This window comes from Mus caroli, unplaced genomic scaffold, assembly GCF_978045245.1.
Source record: "Mus caroli unplaced genomic scaffold, Mus_caroli_1 scaffold_1, whole genome shotgun sequence".
NCBI classification, from domain to species: domain Eukaryota; kingdom Metazoa; phylum Chordata; class Mammalia; order Rodentia; family Muridae; genus Mus; species Mus caroli.
Window position 1 is genome coordinate 71505209 of NW_028227256.1, and position 14468 is coordinate 71519676.

At 51.1% G+C, this 14468-nt stretch overlaps 1 protein-coding gene across 1 annotated transcript; it reads left to right on the forward strand.

The window, feature by feature from the left end:
• The first annotated feature begins 1374 nt into the window (after positions 1 to 1374).
• On the forward strand, positions 1375 to 12389 carry Slc11a1 (solute carrier family 11 member 1). Its single transcript, XM_021161834.2, has 15 exons — positions 1375 to 1482; positions 1874 to 2007; positions 2970 to 3092; positions 3334 to 3453; positions 6183 to 6289; positions 6597 to 6667; positions 7023 to 7090; positions 7256 to 7411; positions 8073 to 8231; positions 9790 to 9879; positions 9976 to 10095; positions 10374 to 10523; positions 11039 to 11112; positions 11482 to 11635; positions 11734 to 12389. Exons 1-15 carry the CDS (start codon positions 1476 to 1478, stop codon positions 11845 to 11847), a joined length of 1647 nt encoding a protein of 548 aa, XP_021017493.1. The 5' UTR covers positions 1375 to 1475; the 3' UTR covers positions 11848 to 12389.
• Positions 12390 to 14468: the final 2079 nt, after the last annotated feature.

Sequence of the window (14468 nt, forward strand, 5' to 3'; positions counted from 1 at the left end):
CTGTGTATACACACACACGGCAGGTATGACATGTACCTATAATCTCTGTATTCAGGTGCAGAGGCAGGAGGACTGTGAGTCTGAGCCAGCCTGGGCTACATAAAGCCTGTCTTGAAAAATCAAGAGCCGAAGCTACAGGTCAATGGTAGAGCACTTGCCTGGTATGTGCAAGGCTCACCCGGAACACACAATTCTTCTGCCACAGACTCTGGAGTACTGGATTTGAGGCATGTGCTACCACATTGAAATAATACATAAGCTTTTGAAAGTGACTTAAAAAAAAAAAAAACCTGAGCACACATCATTCTCCCACTAAATGACGTCCTTACGACTGGTTTTACTTTGCAGGGTTTCACTACATTGTTTAGACCTTAAACTCAGTCTGCAGCCCAGGCAGATGACAAACTTCTCATTCAGTATGATTTCCTGAAGATTTCTCCGTCCGTCATATGTATCCACTTACCTGTTGATGGACAGCTCAGATAATTCCAGCTTCTGATTATTGCAAAAAATATTGCTGTAAACATCATGTGGAGGTTTTTGTTTGGACATATGTTTAATTTCTCTGGGGTAAATACCCAGGAGTTCATGCTTTGATATGCACACTGCATTCACCCATGGCTATCTGAGTGAGACCCTCACAGGTCCACAGGCAGAAGGAATTTTGACCTCCCTCCCATCTTCCCATTAGGTCAACAATGCCCCTTGAACTCCAGACTGAGATGAAAGACCTGACATGTCTGTGTATGCGTGTGTGTGTGTGCATACGTGAGCATGTGTGTGAGTGTGCGTGTGCATGTGTGTGCATGCGTGAGCATGTGTGTATGTGTGTGTGTGCATGCGTGAGCATGTGTGTGCATGTGCCTGTGTGTGTGTGAGTGTGCGTGTGTGTGTGTGTGTGAATGTGCCTATGTGTGTGTGAGTGTGCGTGTGTGTGTGTGTGTGAATGTGCCTATGTGTGCCTGTGTGTGTGTGAGTGTGCGTGTGTGTGTGTGTGAATGTGCCTGTGTGTGTGTGAGTGTGCATGTGTGCATGTGTGAGCATGTGTGTAAGTATGCGTGTGTGTGCCTGTGTGTGTGTGCATGCTTAGCTGCCATGAGATATTAAACATTAATACCCAAATGGCAGGAAGGACCAGAAATCGGAGGTAATTTTGGAAGCAAAGAATCTGGGGTGTCTGGAATGGGGCCAGACTTATTATGGAACATAGGGTATCCAGGAGAGGAACAAAGGTCAAAACTGTGGGTTACCACCCCCTTCCCCCACAACTGGTCACTTCTGCCTTTGGTGAGTGTTTCGAAACGCCAAGTGTGTGAAATTGTGAGCATGCCCTCAGTGATGTGGAGATGAGGTCTGGAGGGGATGGGAAGGGCGTGGGTTCCCACTCTTACCAGCACCCACAGAAGGGGACAGATTGAGGAGCTAGCTGCCAGGCCTGGTGACCACACACAGAGTATCCTGCCGCCTGCGTCCTCATGATTAGTGAGTGGTGGCCTCCGGGAGTCCTAATGGGATTCCAGTGGGGGTGACTTGAGGGGGCAAGGAAGACTTAGGGTCTCTGTGGGGGCTCAGCTCTGCCAGACGCACTTCAGTCAGGCACTTCTGTGGATTAAACCTGGTGGAGGAGACAGAGCATGGGGATCAAGCAGCTGAGCGAGGGGCCTCCTGTCTCACAAATCTCCTGACTCAGGGGATTTGGATTGGAGAAGTCCTGTGCTCACTGGGAGGGAAGTGATTCTTGGAAACCTCTGCTTGGCACATAGGTGGACCTGCCAGTTGCGGGGAGTGGAGGTCGTGGGAGGAGGCAGGTGGCTTGAATCCCAGGCTCTTGAAAGAAGCACACACCCACCTAGCATCCTGGGGTCCCTGACAGGTGACAAGAGCCCCCCGAGGCTGAGCAGGCCCAGTTATGGCTCCATATCCAGCCTGCCTGGCCCAGCACCTCAGCCAGCGCCTTGCCGGGAGACCTACCTGAGTGAGAAGATCCCCATTCCCAGCACAGACCAGGTAGGGATGGTAGGAATGTCCTCAGTGCTTCCCCGTCCTACCGGATCCTCCACGACCTTGACGGCTGGGGAGGGGGCACCATCGGTGACCTTGACAGTGATTAAAGGGGGTGCTCTGTACTTAGTTGGGAAAAAAAATCAAATGGTCCTCAAGAAGACCTTAGCTTTTCCACAGGGGTAAAGAGCCTAGATACTATGTTGATGCTAAAAGAAGCGATCACTTAGGGACTTGTGCAGGGATAAAGGCGAGCATCAGCCTGGTTCTGGCATGCTGCCATCCAGCTTTGCCACAGTCTTTCTTTTTATAATGTATCACGTTTATTTATTTAGTTACTTTTATTTATTTGCCCGTATTTGTGAGTGCATGTGTAGCTGTGTCCATTATAAAGCATGCATGTGGCGGTCAGAGGACAACTTGTGAGAGTCAGCTCACTTCTACTATGTGGGTTCCAAGTTTGGTGGCCTTAGCCTCTGAGACCCTTCCCGGTCCCCATTGCCACACTCTAAGCAGATTCCTAGGCTGACGGGCCAAACCCTGAAATAGAGTTGAGTGACTGAGACCTCAGTGGTCCCCAGAGAGAAGAGCCTGAAGTATGAGAAGGGTCTGGGGAGGGAAGAGCTGTAACAGGGAGGTTTAATTACAACAAGGTCCCCCTCTTGGGACTCTGAGAAGCCTGAAAGAGGCAGACAGGTCACGTGCTGGCCAGCTGCAGAGGCTACTGCTGAACAGGACCTATCCAGAAAGCAGAGCCATAGTGACTCAGCAAATGGCCCTGGTCCCTCGGGGGGGGGGGGGATGGGCAGCGGTGGCATTGGGTGGGTGATGGAGGACAGGGCTGGCCAGCCTGACTGAAGAAGATACCTGCTGAAGAAGATACCTGCTGAGTTTTTAGCTGAGGGGATGGTCAAGGCCAGCTGCATCCACCCAGGAGCTAACATGACCTGATCTGCTTGCACCCCCAGGGTACATTCAGCCTGAGGAAGCTGTGGGCGTTCACGGGGCCTGGTTTCCTCATGAGCATCGCTTTCCTTGACCCGGGGAACATTGAGTCGGACCTTCAAGCTGGCGCTGTGGCTGGGTTCAAAGTACTGAGTCTGGGCTGCCATGCTTGCTTTGTGGGGAACGCGGTGCCTTAGCTAGGACAGGGGAGACCCCAGTTTTCCAGAGCCGGCTGCATGGATGGTTTTTCTGAGGATAAATTCGTATCAGGGAGGAAAAGGCCCTTGGAGAAGCCCCTCGAGAAAGGATGCTGTAGGGGTTAGTCTTCCCGCCCAGTCCCCGTCAGAGAGGCTGCTCTGGCTGAGCATCTCCTCTGTTTCCTCGCAGCTCCTCTGGGTGCTGCTCTGGGCCACTGTGCTAGGTTTGCTGTGCCAGCGGCTGGCTGCCCGGCTGGGCGTGGTGACAGGCAAAGACTTGGGTGAAATCTGCCATCTCTACTACCCTAAGGTGAGCTGGGAACCGGCAGAGGGGGTCGTGGACAGAAAGCACCCACAGCTCTCAAACCCTGAGCAGTTGTTGATAGCTTCCATAATAAAATAAATACAGCATGAGCTCCCAGGCTCAATTCATAGCACACGGACAAAGCCCCATATCCCAGGGCTAAGCACTGCTCCCTCAAGACCACCCAGACCACACCATGGTATATTTCAAAAGGATTTTTTTTTAAAGATTTATTTATTTTATGTATATGAGTACACACTTTAGTTGTTCAGATGGTTGTGAGCCTTCATGTGATTGTTGGGAATTGAACTTAGGACCTCTGCTTGCTCTAGCCAACTCCACTTGCTCGGGCCAAAGATTTATTTATTAGTATAAGTTCACTGTAGCTGTCTTCAAACGCACCAGAAGAGGGCGTCAGATCTCATTATGGGTGGTTGTGAGCCACCATGTGGTTGCTGGGATTTGAACTCAGTACCTTTGGAAGAGCAGTCAGTGCTCTTACCCACTGAACCATCTCACCAGCCCTCAAAGGGATTTTTAAAAAAGATTTATTTATTTATTATTTAATGTATATGAGTATACTGTAGTTGTACAGATGGTTGTGAGCCTTCATGTGGTTGTTGGGATTTCAACTTTAGGACCTATGCTTGCTCTAGGAACTCTGCTCGCTCTAGTCAACCCCACTTATTCCAGCCAGCCGACTGCACCAGCTATCTTCAGACACACCAGAAGAGGGGGCATTACGGGGGGGGGGTTGTGAGCCACCATGTGGTTGCTGGGATTTGAACTCAGGACCTCTGGAAGAGCAGCCAGTGCTTTTAACCTTTGAGCCATCTCACCAGCCCTCACTTACTTGTTTTTAACATGGTTGGAGATTCTACTCAGGGGCTCCTGAAGGCTGTATGAGCAATCTACCTTTAGACTCCAGCTCCAGCCTCATTCAAAGGGATTTAATGCAATTTAACCCTTGCAGGAGTCAGAAGGGCAAAAGGTGTCACAAAAGCTGATAATGCCTGCCTGCGCACCACAGGAACCTGAAGCAGACATTTGCTTTAGAAGCCTGCAGCAACTGCTTAACTAACCATGAGAGGGACTGGAGCTAGGGTCCTCACCGGTGTCACTGCCCCAAACACCTAGGAACAGGAGGCCTGGTTTCTCTCCACATCCATCTGAGTTAGTCTGTGTCTGTTGCTGAAAGTCCATGAAGCTGAGTGGTTTAGTTTATCTATCTATCTATCTATCTATCTATCTATCTATCTATCTATCTATCTATCTATCTATCATCTATCTATCTCTATCTATTTATCTATCTATCTATCTATCTATCTATCTATCTATCTATCATCTATCAATCAATCTATCTATCTGAGTATATTTTTATTTTTTCAAATCAGGGTTTCTTTGTATAGCCCATCCTGAAACTGAGTGCTGGGATTAAACTATTACCAAGCCTGGCCCTTTAACTTTTTTTTTTTTTAAATAAATAAATAAACAGGCCGGAGAGATGGCTCAGCAGTTAAGAGCACAGACTGTTCTTCAGTAGGTCCTGAGTTCAATTCCCAGCAACCACATGGTGGCTCACAACCATTTTTAAGGGGATCTGATGCCCTCTTTGGGTGTATCTGAAGACCGTGACAGTGTCTTCACGTACAATAAATAAATAAATAACTTTAAAACTAAATAAATAAGCTAAATGATCATTCCAGACATGATGGCGCAGCATACCTTTAAACTCAGTACTCTGGAGGCAGAGACATGTGGGTCTCTCTGAGTTCCAGGCTGGTCAGGGGGAATACACAGTGAAACTCTGCCTTAATAAAATAAATAAAATAAAATAAAATAAAATAACCAGGCAGCAGTGGTGCACTCCTTTAATCCCAGCACTCAGGAGGCAGAGGCAGGCAGATCTCTGAGTTGGAGGTCAGCCTGGTCTACAGAGGGAGGTCTAACAGTCAGGGTTACTTAAAGAGATTCGAAGCTCCAGTACTGCAAAATAAAACCAAAACCAAACCAAACCAAACCAAACCAAACCAAAACAAAAAACAAAGACCCAAATTAGTTCACATCTCTTTACAGGTTCAAGGCCAATTTCTGCTTGTTTAGCTTTATTTGGCAAGGGGGGAGGAGTGTGTGGGGTTGGCCTTGTCCACACCAGGCAAGCTACCACACTTTGTCCTCTGCCTCCACCCCTGCCTCCGCCTTCTCTTTACTTTCTGTTTGAGACAGGGTTTCACCACACTGCCCCAGGCTGTCCTTGAACTTGTCTCCTCTTGTCTTAGTTTCTGGGCTGTCAGGCCAGCACCACCAGGTCTGTCCTCTGCTCTAAAGGGTTCCACCACGGATCAACATGAGGACCAACGTTCCAACACACAAATCCTTGAGAGGCCCAGAACTGCCAGAGCAGAATCCTTTAAGTGTGCCTCTTTTCTTTTTCGGTTTTGGTTTTTCAGGACAGGGTTTCCCTGTGTAACCTTAGCTGTCCTAGAACTCACTCTGTAGACCAAGCTGGCCTGGAACTCCCAGAGATCTGTGTGCCTCTGCCTCCCGAGTGCTGGGATTAAAGGCATGTGTGCCCTCACGGGCCCGGCAATCCTGTCCTATAAACTCGGCTGGTAAATGTGAAAGTGCACAGACTTCCAGCTGCTCAGCACAGTGCAGAGGGTGCAAAGGCAAGAAAAGTGGAATGTCAAGCAGCCAGCTTCTTCTTCTAAGGAAGTGACCTCTCCTTGCCATAGGTGCCCCGCATCCTCCTCTGGCTGACCATTGAGCTGGCCATTGTGGGCTCAGATATGCAGGAAGTCATCGGGACGGCTATCTCCTTCAATCTGCTCTCCTCTGGACGGTATCATGCTAGGGAGCCCACCTCAGTGCCAGGCTGCAGGGAGCCACTGTTTCCTCCCCAGGACAAGCCCCACCCCCATCTATGTTATCACCCCATTTCCAGTAGGGCTCCTGGGAATCTATTTTTTAGAACTTGTGGGTCACAGAGCACAAGGCCGGGGCTCCCTACCGCCCCTGGTCCCCTCCCTGGGTGTCTATAGATGTTCAACACAACCGACATTCCCCTCATCCTAAGCTGGCCAAGCTATTTGGGTTCCTGACTCCCCAGATCTGGGCCAGGCTGGTTGATCTGCCCTACTTGGTTTCAGCATCCCACTGTGGGGCGGCGTACTGATCACCATTGTGGACACCTTCTTCTTCCTCTTCTTGGATAACTATGGTGAGAGAAAGCCCCTCCTCTTGGGGGATAAAAGTAGGCAGGGCTGCCCTTGGGAAGCCTTGGCTTCTCCCAGGGCTGTGGGTCCCCCCCCCGCGCCCCCCCCCCCATCCAGCTGTATGGCGTGAGCAACTTACTCTGGTTTCTGTTTTCATTTTCTGTAACATGGGACAGACATCCAGGTGTCACAGGGCCGTGGTGACATTTCAGTGAGAAAAATATATGCTAAGCCCTTAGCCCAGCGCCCAGGACAAAGTGCTCAAAACAGCCACTCTCAAGTGTTTATGTGACAGGGATTTGCTTTTTTTTTTTTTTTTCTTTCTTCTTCTTTTTAAATCCTCCTTCCCTGTGCCCCTAGGTTTGCGCAAGCTGGAAGCTTTCTTTGGGCTCCTCATTACCATAATGGCTTTGACCTTTGGCTATGAGGTGGGATATCAGAGTTAAACCCCTTCCCTCAGGATCACTCCCTTCCCTTCTGCATGGGTAGCCTAAGGGTCTAGAGAAACAGCCCTTAGCCTCCATCCTTACCTGCCTTTGGGGATGGAGTGGGGGAAGAAGGTTCTAGTGGGCTGACCAAGTTCCTCCCCACAGTATGTGGTAGCGCATCCTTCTCAGGGAGCCGTTCTTAAGGGCCTGGTGCTGCCCACCTGTCCGGGCTGTGGGCAGCCCGAGCTGCTGCAGGCAGTGGGCATCGTTGGTGCCATCATCATGCCCCATAACATCTACCTGCACTCAGCCTTGGTCAAGGTGAGCAGAGCAGAGGGAGGGAGGGAGGGAGGGAGGGAGGGAGGGACAAGGGAGGAGCCCATTTCTGAGCCTGGACTCCTGCCTCAGATGCCTTCCTTGAGGGTCTTGTGAAGAACGGACTCCCTCTCGGTTCAGCCTGTCTATGCCGACAGGTCTGAGGCAAATCAACAAACATCAGTCAAGGCCTAGAAACTGCATCCCCCCTCCCTCATGTAGGGGACAAGAGCAGTGTAAATAGAGGAGGGGACTGTGGTTGGTGAAAGGCGCTCACAGAGGGACAAACGGAAAAGACTGATGGACAGACTGCAGGATGGCAGGGCAACAGGGAGAAGAACAGCAAGTGCAAAGGGCCTGAGGTAGAACTGAACCAGACACGTTTGATGATGAAGCGTGATGGAGGAAGGGGAAGGGGATATCAGGTTGAGTTACAGAGGGACCTCAAAGGTCTTCCTTCATTCACATAATTGGTCACTATGGACCAGACCTCTGGCAAGGACAAAGATGTGGGCAGGCGGCAGCTGACCAGGACCTGAATCAGATTACCACATAGGGGACTTTCCCGGAACGGTGACTCAGAGAAGACAGAGTATAGAATGGGGGTAGGAGACATTGGGTACCTCTGAGGGACTTTGGTCCTTCCCTTCACCTCTGACCTTACTAGTCTAGAGAAGTTGACAGAACCCGCCGGGTGGATGTTCGAGAAGCCAACATGTACTTCCTGATTGAGGCCACCATCGCCCTATCAGTGTCCTTCATCATCAACCTCTTCGTCATGGCTGTTTTTGGTCAGGCCTTCTACCAGCAAACTAATGAGGAAGCGGTGAGTCACACTGTCCCTATCACCAGCTCATTTGCATATACCCACACCCCACGGGCCCACCAGCTTGGCCAGGGATTTCAGGTCACGGGGCCACATCCTCCCTCCGGAGTCTCTGCTGGACTCTGAGCTCTTCTCTCCCCATCATCTCAGCTCCCAGATGACAGGTGTCAATCACGTTGAAGTACTGCTTGGCTTGAGTTGTTGCTTGGTACCAGGCCTCACCTAAGAGCCCCCAGGGTAAAGCAATCAAGCTCTCCACCTTTGCTCTTGAATGTAGCGAGCATAGGGGAGATGTGAAGTGACAGGAAGTCAGCCCACCCACCAGTGAGCGCTCAGGGACCTTCAGAGATGGAGCAGTGTAGCTACAGGTGGGGATGCAGAATGACAGGCTAGGGCTAAGATCCCTGAGGGACCTGACTGTTCTGTTCTCTCTGGAGGCTGGAGCTGATGGGAGTGGGGGCAGGGGGGACGTGGGGACTGGGAGTCGATAACCACTGCACTTGGAAGTCCTTGCTAAATGTCCTGAGTGTGTGAGGTTGCATCCATTCTTGGATGTCACTCTGCCACCTCGAATGAGGGAGAGGACTCTATAGGGGCTTTGAAACCTGGTTTCCCTCTCTCCCTCTCCCTCTCTCTCTCTCTTCTTTCTTTTTCAAGACAGGGTTTCTTTGTGGGTAATCCTGTCCCAGCTGTCCCAGGCTGGCCTCAGACTCACAGAGATCTGCCTGCCTCAGCCTCCCAAGTGCTGGCTTTAAAGACGTGCATGCGACACCACCACTCGGTGGAATCCTATTTTCAAATTCAAGTGACTACAGGCTCTTGGATGAAGGAAGGGGGGTGGGGGGTGGGGGGTGAAGGTGGGAGTGGGGCTGTGGAATGTGGTGCCAATGTGCCTACTGATCCCAGAGCCTGGAAGCCCAGTTCTCACCTGGAGCAGAATTGTAAATTCTAACAACACATTCACAGCAAGAGAAATAAAACCAAGCTGGGCATGGTGGTTCATGACTTAAATCCTAGCACTCGGTAAGCAAAAGAAGACAGATCTCTGAGAGTTCAAGGCTAGCCTGGTCTACACCAGGGAATTCCAAGACAGACCCAGTTATATAGAGACACTTTATCTAAAAAAAAAAAAAAAAAAAAAAAAAAAAAAAAAAAAAAAAAAAAAAAAAAAAAAAAGAAAGAAAGAGAAAAAAAGAAAAAGAAGAGAAGAAAAACAAAACAAAACAAAAACAAAACCCAAACCATTATTAGCAAAGTGTGTCTAGGCAGACATAGCCTGCAGGATCTGTAGGTTTTCTTTTTGTTGCTGTATTGTTATTTTGAGACCAGGGTTTCTCTGTATAGCCTGAGCTGTCCTGGAACTCGCTCTATAAACCAGGCTAGCCTTGAATTTACAGAGATCTGCCTACCTCTGCCTCCCAAGTGCTAGGATTCTTTAAGGCATGCGTGACAACCGCCACCCTGGGCAAACCCCGGTTGGGGCCTAGCTGGGGTCCTGATTTTCCAAAAGTGAGTTTGCGTTTTTCCCACGTCCTTCGTACTGACTCCGGGCCTGCAGTTCAACATCTGTGCTAACAGCAGCCTCCAGAACTATGCTAAGATCTTCCCCAGGGACAATAACACTGTGTCAGTGGATATTTATCAAGGAGTAAGTACCACTCAAGCCCAATGTTTGGCCATGCCTTGTCGGGGGTGGGGCCTCTATTGGGCGGGGCCTCTGTCTGATCACACCTCCTCCTTTTAGGGTGTGATCCTAGGCTGTCTCTTTGGCCCTGCGGCCCTCTACATCTGGGCAGTAGGTCTCCTGGCAGCGGGGCAGAGTTCTACTATGACCGGCACCTATGCAGGACAGTTCGTGATGGAGGTGGGTATCGAGGGCCTAAGGACAGCAGACACACTGCTAGAGGCTTGGACGCTGGGTCTTTCTGAGTTGCAGAAGGGTAAGATGACAATCAGAATCCCCCAAAGGCGTCCCATATTCAGCAAACCAGTTATGGGAATCCTCCCTCTCTCACTCGTCCTTTCTCCCACCAACAGGAGTCAGATCTAACCCCCATTTCCAAGACAAACAAATGCATGGGGGGGGGGTGTCTGAGACAACTGAGGCCATGTAGCCCTACCAGGATGCTTGGTCCCACCCAGGGTTTCCTTAAGCTGCGGTGGTCCCGCTTCGCTCGGGTCCTTCTCACTCGATCTTGCGCCATCCTGCCCACTGTGTTGGTGGCTGTCTTCCGAGACCTGAAGGACCTGTCCGGCCTCAACGATCTACTCAATGTTCTGCAGAGTCTACTGGTGAGCCCCATGGTCTAGGAACATAGCAGACCCCTCCCCACCCTCCAAAAGTCTTACAGGGTTTGCCCTAAACACTCACAGGATTCTACAGCCACACTAAAAAACAAGAGTCCCCACTGTCCCCATTCCACAGATAGAAAAATCAATACATTGGGTTGGTTGACTGGAGGCTGAGCTGACATTCAAACAACAGCAGTCTGAGAGCCCTGCCTACTTTTGAGACACAGAATACTGCTCAGGGCTCTTTTGGGTGGGGGTGGGGGGGTTCGAGACAGGGTTTCTCTGTGTAGCCCTGGCTGTCCTGGAACTCACTCTGTAGAACAGGCTGGCCTTGAACTCAGAAATCCACCTGCCTCTGCCTCCTGAGTGCTGGGATTAAAGTCCACCACTGCCCGGCTGCTCAGGGCTCTTAGGGAACATTCCTAAAGGCTCCCAGCCAGAGGAGAGGCAGAACTCCCCACTCCCTGCTGTGCCAAGGCAGGGTCTCTCAGCCTCAGTCTCCACCCTGCCCACAGCTGCCCTTCGCTGTGCTGCCCATTTTGACTTTCACCAGCATGCCAGCTGTCATGCAGGAGTTTGCCAATGGCCGGTGAGTATCCCTGACCACCATGGTCCAGCTTTCTCTACTCTCAGCCACGCAGAGGCAACAACTGTTATCTCCACCTTCCCATGAAACCAAGGCCCCAAGTCCATAAAGAACTTGCCCAGTGTCACACAGCTACTAAGTATGGGAACCAGGGTTTGGTGGAGTGGTTTCTAGAACCCCGGGCTTAACTTCACCACACTCCTTGCCAAGTCCCGTCAGTGATGGAGCCTGAAGTGCCTCCAAGTGGCTAACGGGGTCTATCTGCTCTAGAGCATTCAGGCAGTCCTGAGGATGGGGGTGTCCTGAGGTGGGGAGACCATCCAGGAGGCCCGGCTGTTTTCAACCAGCCCTGAGCATCCATTCTTCCCCCAGGTTGAGCAAAGCCATCACTTCCTGCATCATGGCGCTGGTCTGCGCCATCAACCTGTACTTCGTGATCAGCTACCTGCCCAGCCTCCCGCACCCTGCCTACTTTGGCCTTGTGGCTCTGCTCGCGATAGGTTACTTGGGCCTGACTGCTTATCTGGTACTGGGGTCAGCCACGGGGCAGGGAGGGCAGGAGAGGGAGACACAGAGGGCTTCTGTGGAGCTCTGGCCTCTCCTCCACTCATGGTCCTTCCCCAGGCCTGGACCTGTTGCATCGCCCACGGAGCCACCTTCCTGACCCACAGCTCCCACAAGCACTTCTTATATGGGCTCCCTAACGAGGAGCAGGGAGGCGTGCAGGGTTCCGGGTGACCGCGCCATCCAGCAAGCAAAGAGGCAACACAATGGACACAGCAGAGCAATTGGAGGTCCCTACTGGCTTTCTGGATTGCGGGTTTCCAGTTTGGACAAGTGCTTTACCTCAGAATAATGACACCACTCTTATCACCACAACCTAAGAGACTTAAAAAACACAGTGCCTGGGGCGAGAGATGGCTCAGGTGTGAAGAACACTAGCCACCCTTTCAGAAGACCGGGATTCAATTCCCAGCATCAACGCGGTGGCTTTCAACTGAGGGTGACTCCAGTTCCCAGACCACCTCAAACAGAACCGCCACAACTCCATCGTCTCACTCCAGCTGGTGGAAGATGAAGGGAGGAGTCCTAAAGAGTTCTAGGTCAGGTCTGGAGAGCTGGCTCAGCTGTTAAGAGCACTGACTGCTCTTCCAGAGGTCCTGAGTTCAATTCCCAGCAACCACATGGTGGCTCACAACCATCCGTAATGGGATCCGATGCCCTCTTCTGGAGTGTCTGAAGACAACAACAGTGTCCTCACATATATAAAATAAATAAATCTTAAAAAAAAAAAATCTTAAAGAGTTCTAGGTTATCCTCCTGTTATAAAGTGAGTCCAAGCCGGGCAGTGGTGGCACACGCCTTTAATCCCAGCACTTGGAAGGCAGAGGCAGGCAGATTTCTGAGTTCAAGGCCAGCCTGGTCTACAAAGTGAGTTCCAAAACAGCCAGAGCTACACAGAGAAACCCTGTCTCGGAAAAACCCAATTAATCAATCAATAATAAAATAAAATAAGTTCGGGTCCAACCTGGGCTACCTGAGAGCCTGTCTCAAGAAGGAAGTAAAAAGAAGGAAGGAAAGTGGAGGAGGAGGACCTGACAAACTTGGGGGGGAGGAAGGGTCGGACTGGAAGAAACTTTAAAAAATAGAAATCGTCCGATGAACCAAAGGGTGGCTCCCCTCTGTTCCAAAGCGCTAGAAAATCTAAACGCCAAAACCCGAACCCTCCAAATGAGTGTACGGAAACCTATTTTCCAGAGTAAAACCTAGAAACTGCTCCTTCTCTGTCAGGAGCCAGGCCGTAAAGAGCCCAAAAGTCTGTGCCTTCAAGGCCCAATTCATTTGTCATCTCCCCAGGGAACTGGGCTGACCGGACTCCCACGCTGCGCTATTAGGGTTCCCTGCACTTCACTCTCAGCTCCCCCTAGGGGCAGGGACTCTCCCGGGCGCCCACACTGCGGCCTAGGCCCTGTCCTCCTTCAAGGGCAAGCGGAACTCAGGTGAGAGGAGGGTGCTTTCTCCCAGGGCCGCACAAGCCACCTCGGCACCCGGGTAGGGAGTAGCGGCGTGGGCGGGGAACCCCCTCCTCCGCAGTCAGCGTCCCGGCACCCTTCGCCCTGTGTAGACCTAGCACTTTGCAGACGCTCCCTAGGCAGTTTCTAGGCTCCCCTAAGTCCCTCCTCCTCCTGACTCCTCCGGTTCCTTGCACTGTAGTCTAGAACAGCCCAGAGCCGCACGGGGGAAGGGGTGACCGGGGAGCCTTTTCCCAGGGTCGAGCCTGGGGGAGGTTCTCTGTCTGAAAGCAGCTCCCATTACCCGGAACCCAGCTGGGAAGGCTGTGGACTGGCCGCTCAGAGTGGGGCGCTTGTTTATGAAAAGAATTTCCTCTTTCTTAAAAGGGCAACGAAAAGAGTGGGGCCCAAAAGGAGTGGCTAAGGGAGAGGTCTGGGTGCCCGAGCAAGAAAGAGTACCTCCCTTCTCCGTGGTGCCTGCTGCTGGAGAAGATGGGAGCCGAGATAATAAAGGGGTAGGGGGCTGGCAAAGAAAGCATCTCCAGATTCCCCTCTGATTTCTCCCGTGTCCCCCAACTTGGTGCACATTCAGGCAATTCACTTGGCACTTTTTGGGTGCTTTATTTATTTTTCATTTATTTTTTAATTTTTTCTGTGATAAACCCTGGGTTAGAAGTGGAGGAGAGGTAAAAGTCCCGAATTAAAGAGGATGTCAGCTGTCTGTCCAGGAGCTCTCAGGGGCAGTGGGTGGGAGGGCTAAATGAACTGGCAGGATGAGGCGCACACCTGACACAGCGAGTTTAAGAAGGCCTAGCGTGGTGTCACACGCCTTTAATCCCAGCCCAGGAGGCAGAGGCAGGCGGATTTCTGAGTTTGAGGCCAGCCTGGACTACAGAGTGAGTTCCAGGACAGCCAGGGCTACACAGAGAAACCCTGTCTCGACCCCCCTACCCCCAAAAAAGAAAAAGACCACTGAACACAGGATTGTGAACGTTAAATAAGAAAGGGCTGTCAGTGAGTGTGTCCACAATTCTTGGTTCTCAGATGCTGTGGAATGGGGCTGGGGGACCCAGAAGGAGGGAGAAGCCGATCCTATGACTAGTTAAGTTTAGGACTTAGAATTGAGCGCTGAGAAGGTAAGTTTGGCTCAGAACACTCACTGAACACTCACCTCCATAGGACTGAACTTACCAGCTAACATGGCAGCTAACAACAGCCTGGAACCCCAGCTCAGGGGACAGGACACTCTTCAAGCTTCCAAAGGCACCCCAACACTCACTGCATACACTAACACATATACGTAAAAATAAATCTTAGCGACATTGTGGCATACTCCTTAATATCAGC

What these genes read in the sequence shown, in the direction of transcription:
- Slc11a1 (XM_021161834.2), top strand. An exon ending in GCGCTGTGGCTGGGTTCAAA is followed by an intron (nt 3,093 to 3,333) that starts GTACTGAGTCTG and finishes GTTTCCTCGCAG; the next exon opens with CTCCTCTGGGTGCTGCTCTG. An exon ending in CAGGAGTTTGCCAATGGCCG is followed by an intron (nt 11,113 to 11,481) that starts GTGAGTATCCCT and finishes TTCTTCCCCCAG; the next exon opens with GTTGAGCAAAGCCATCACTT.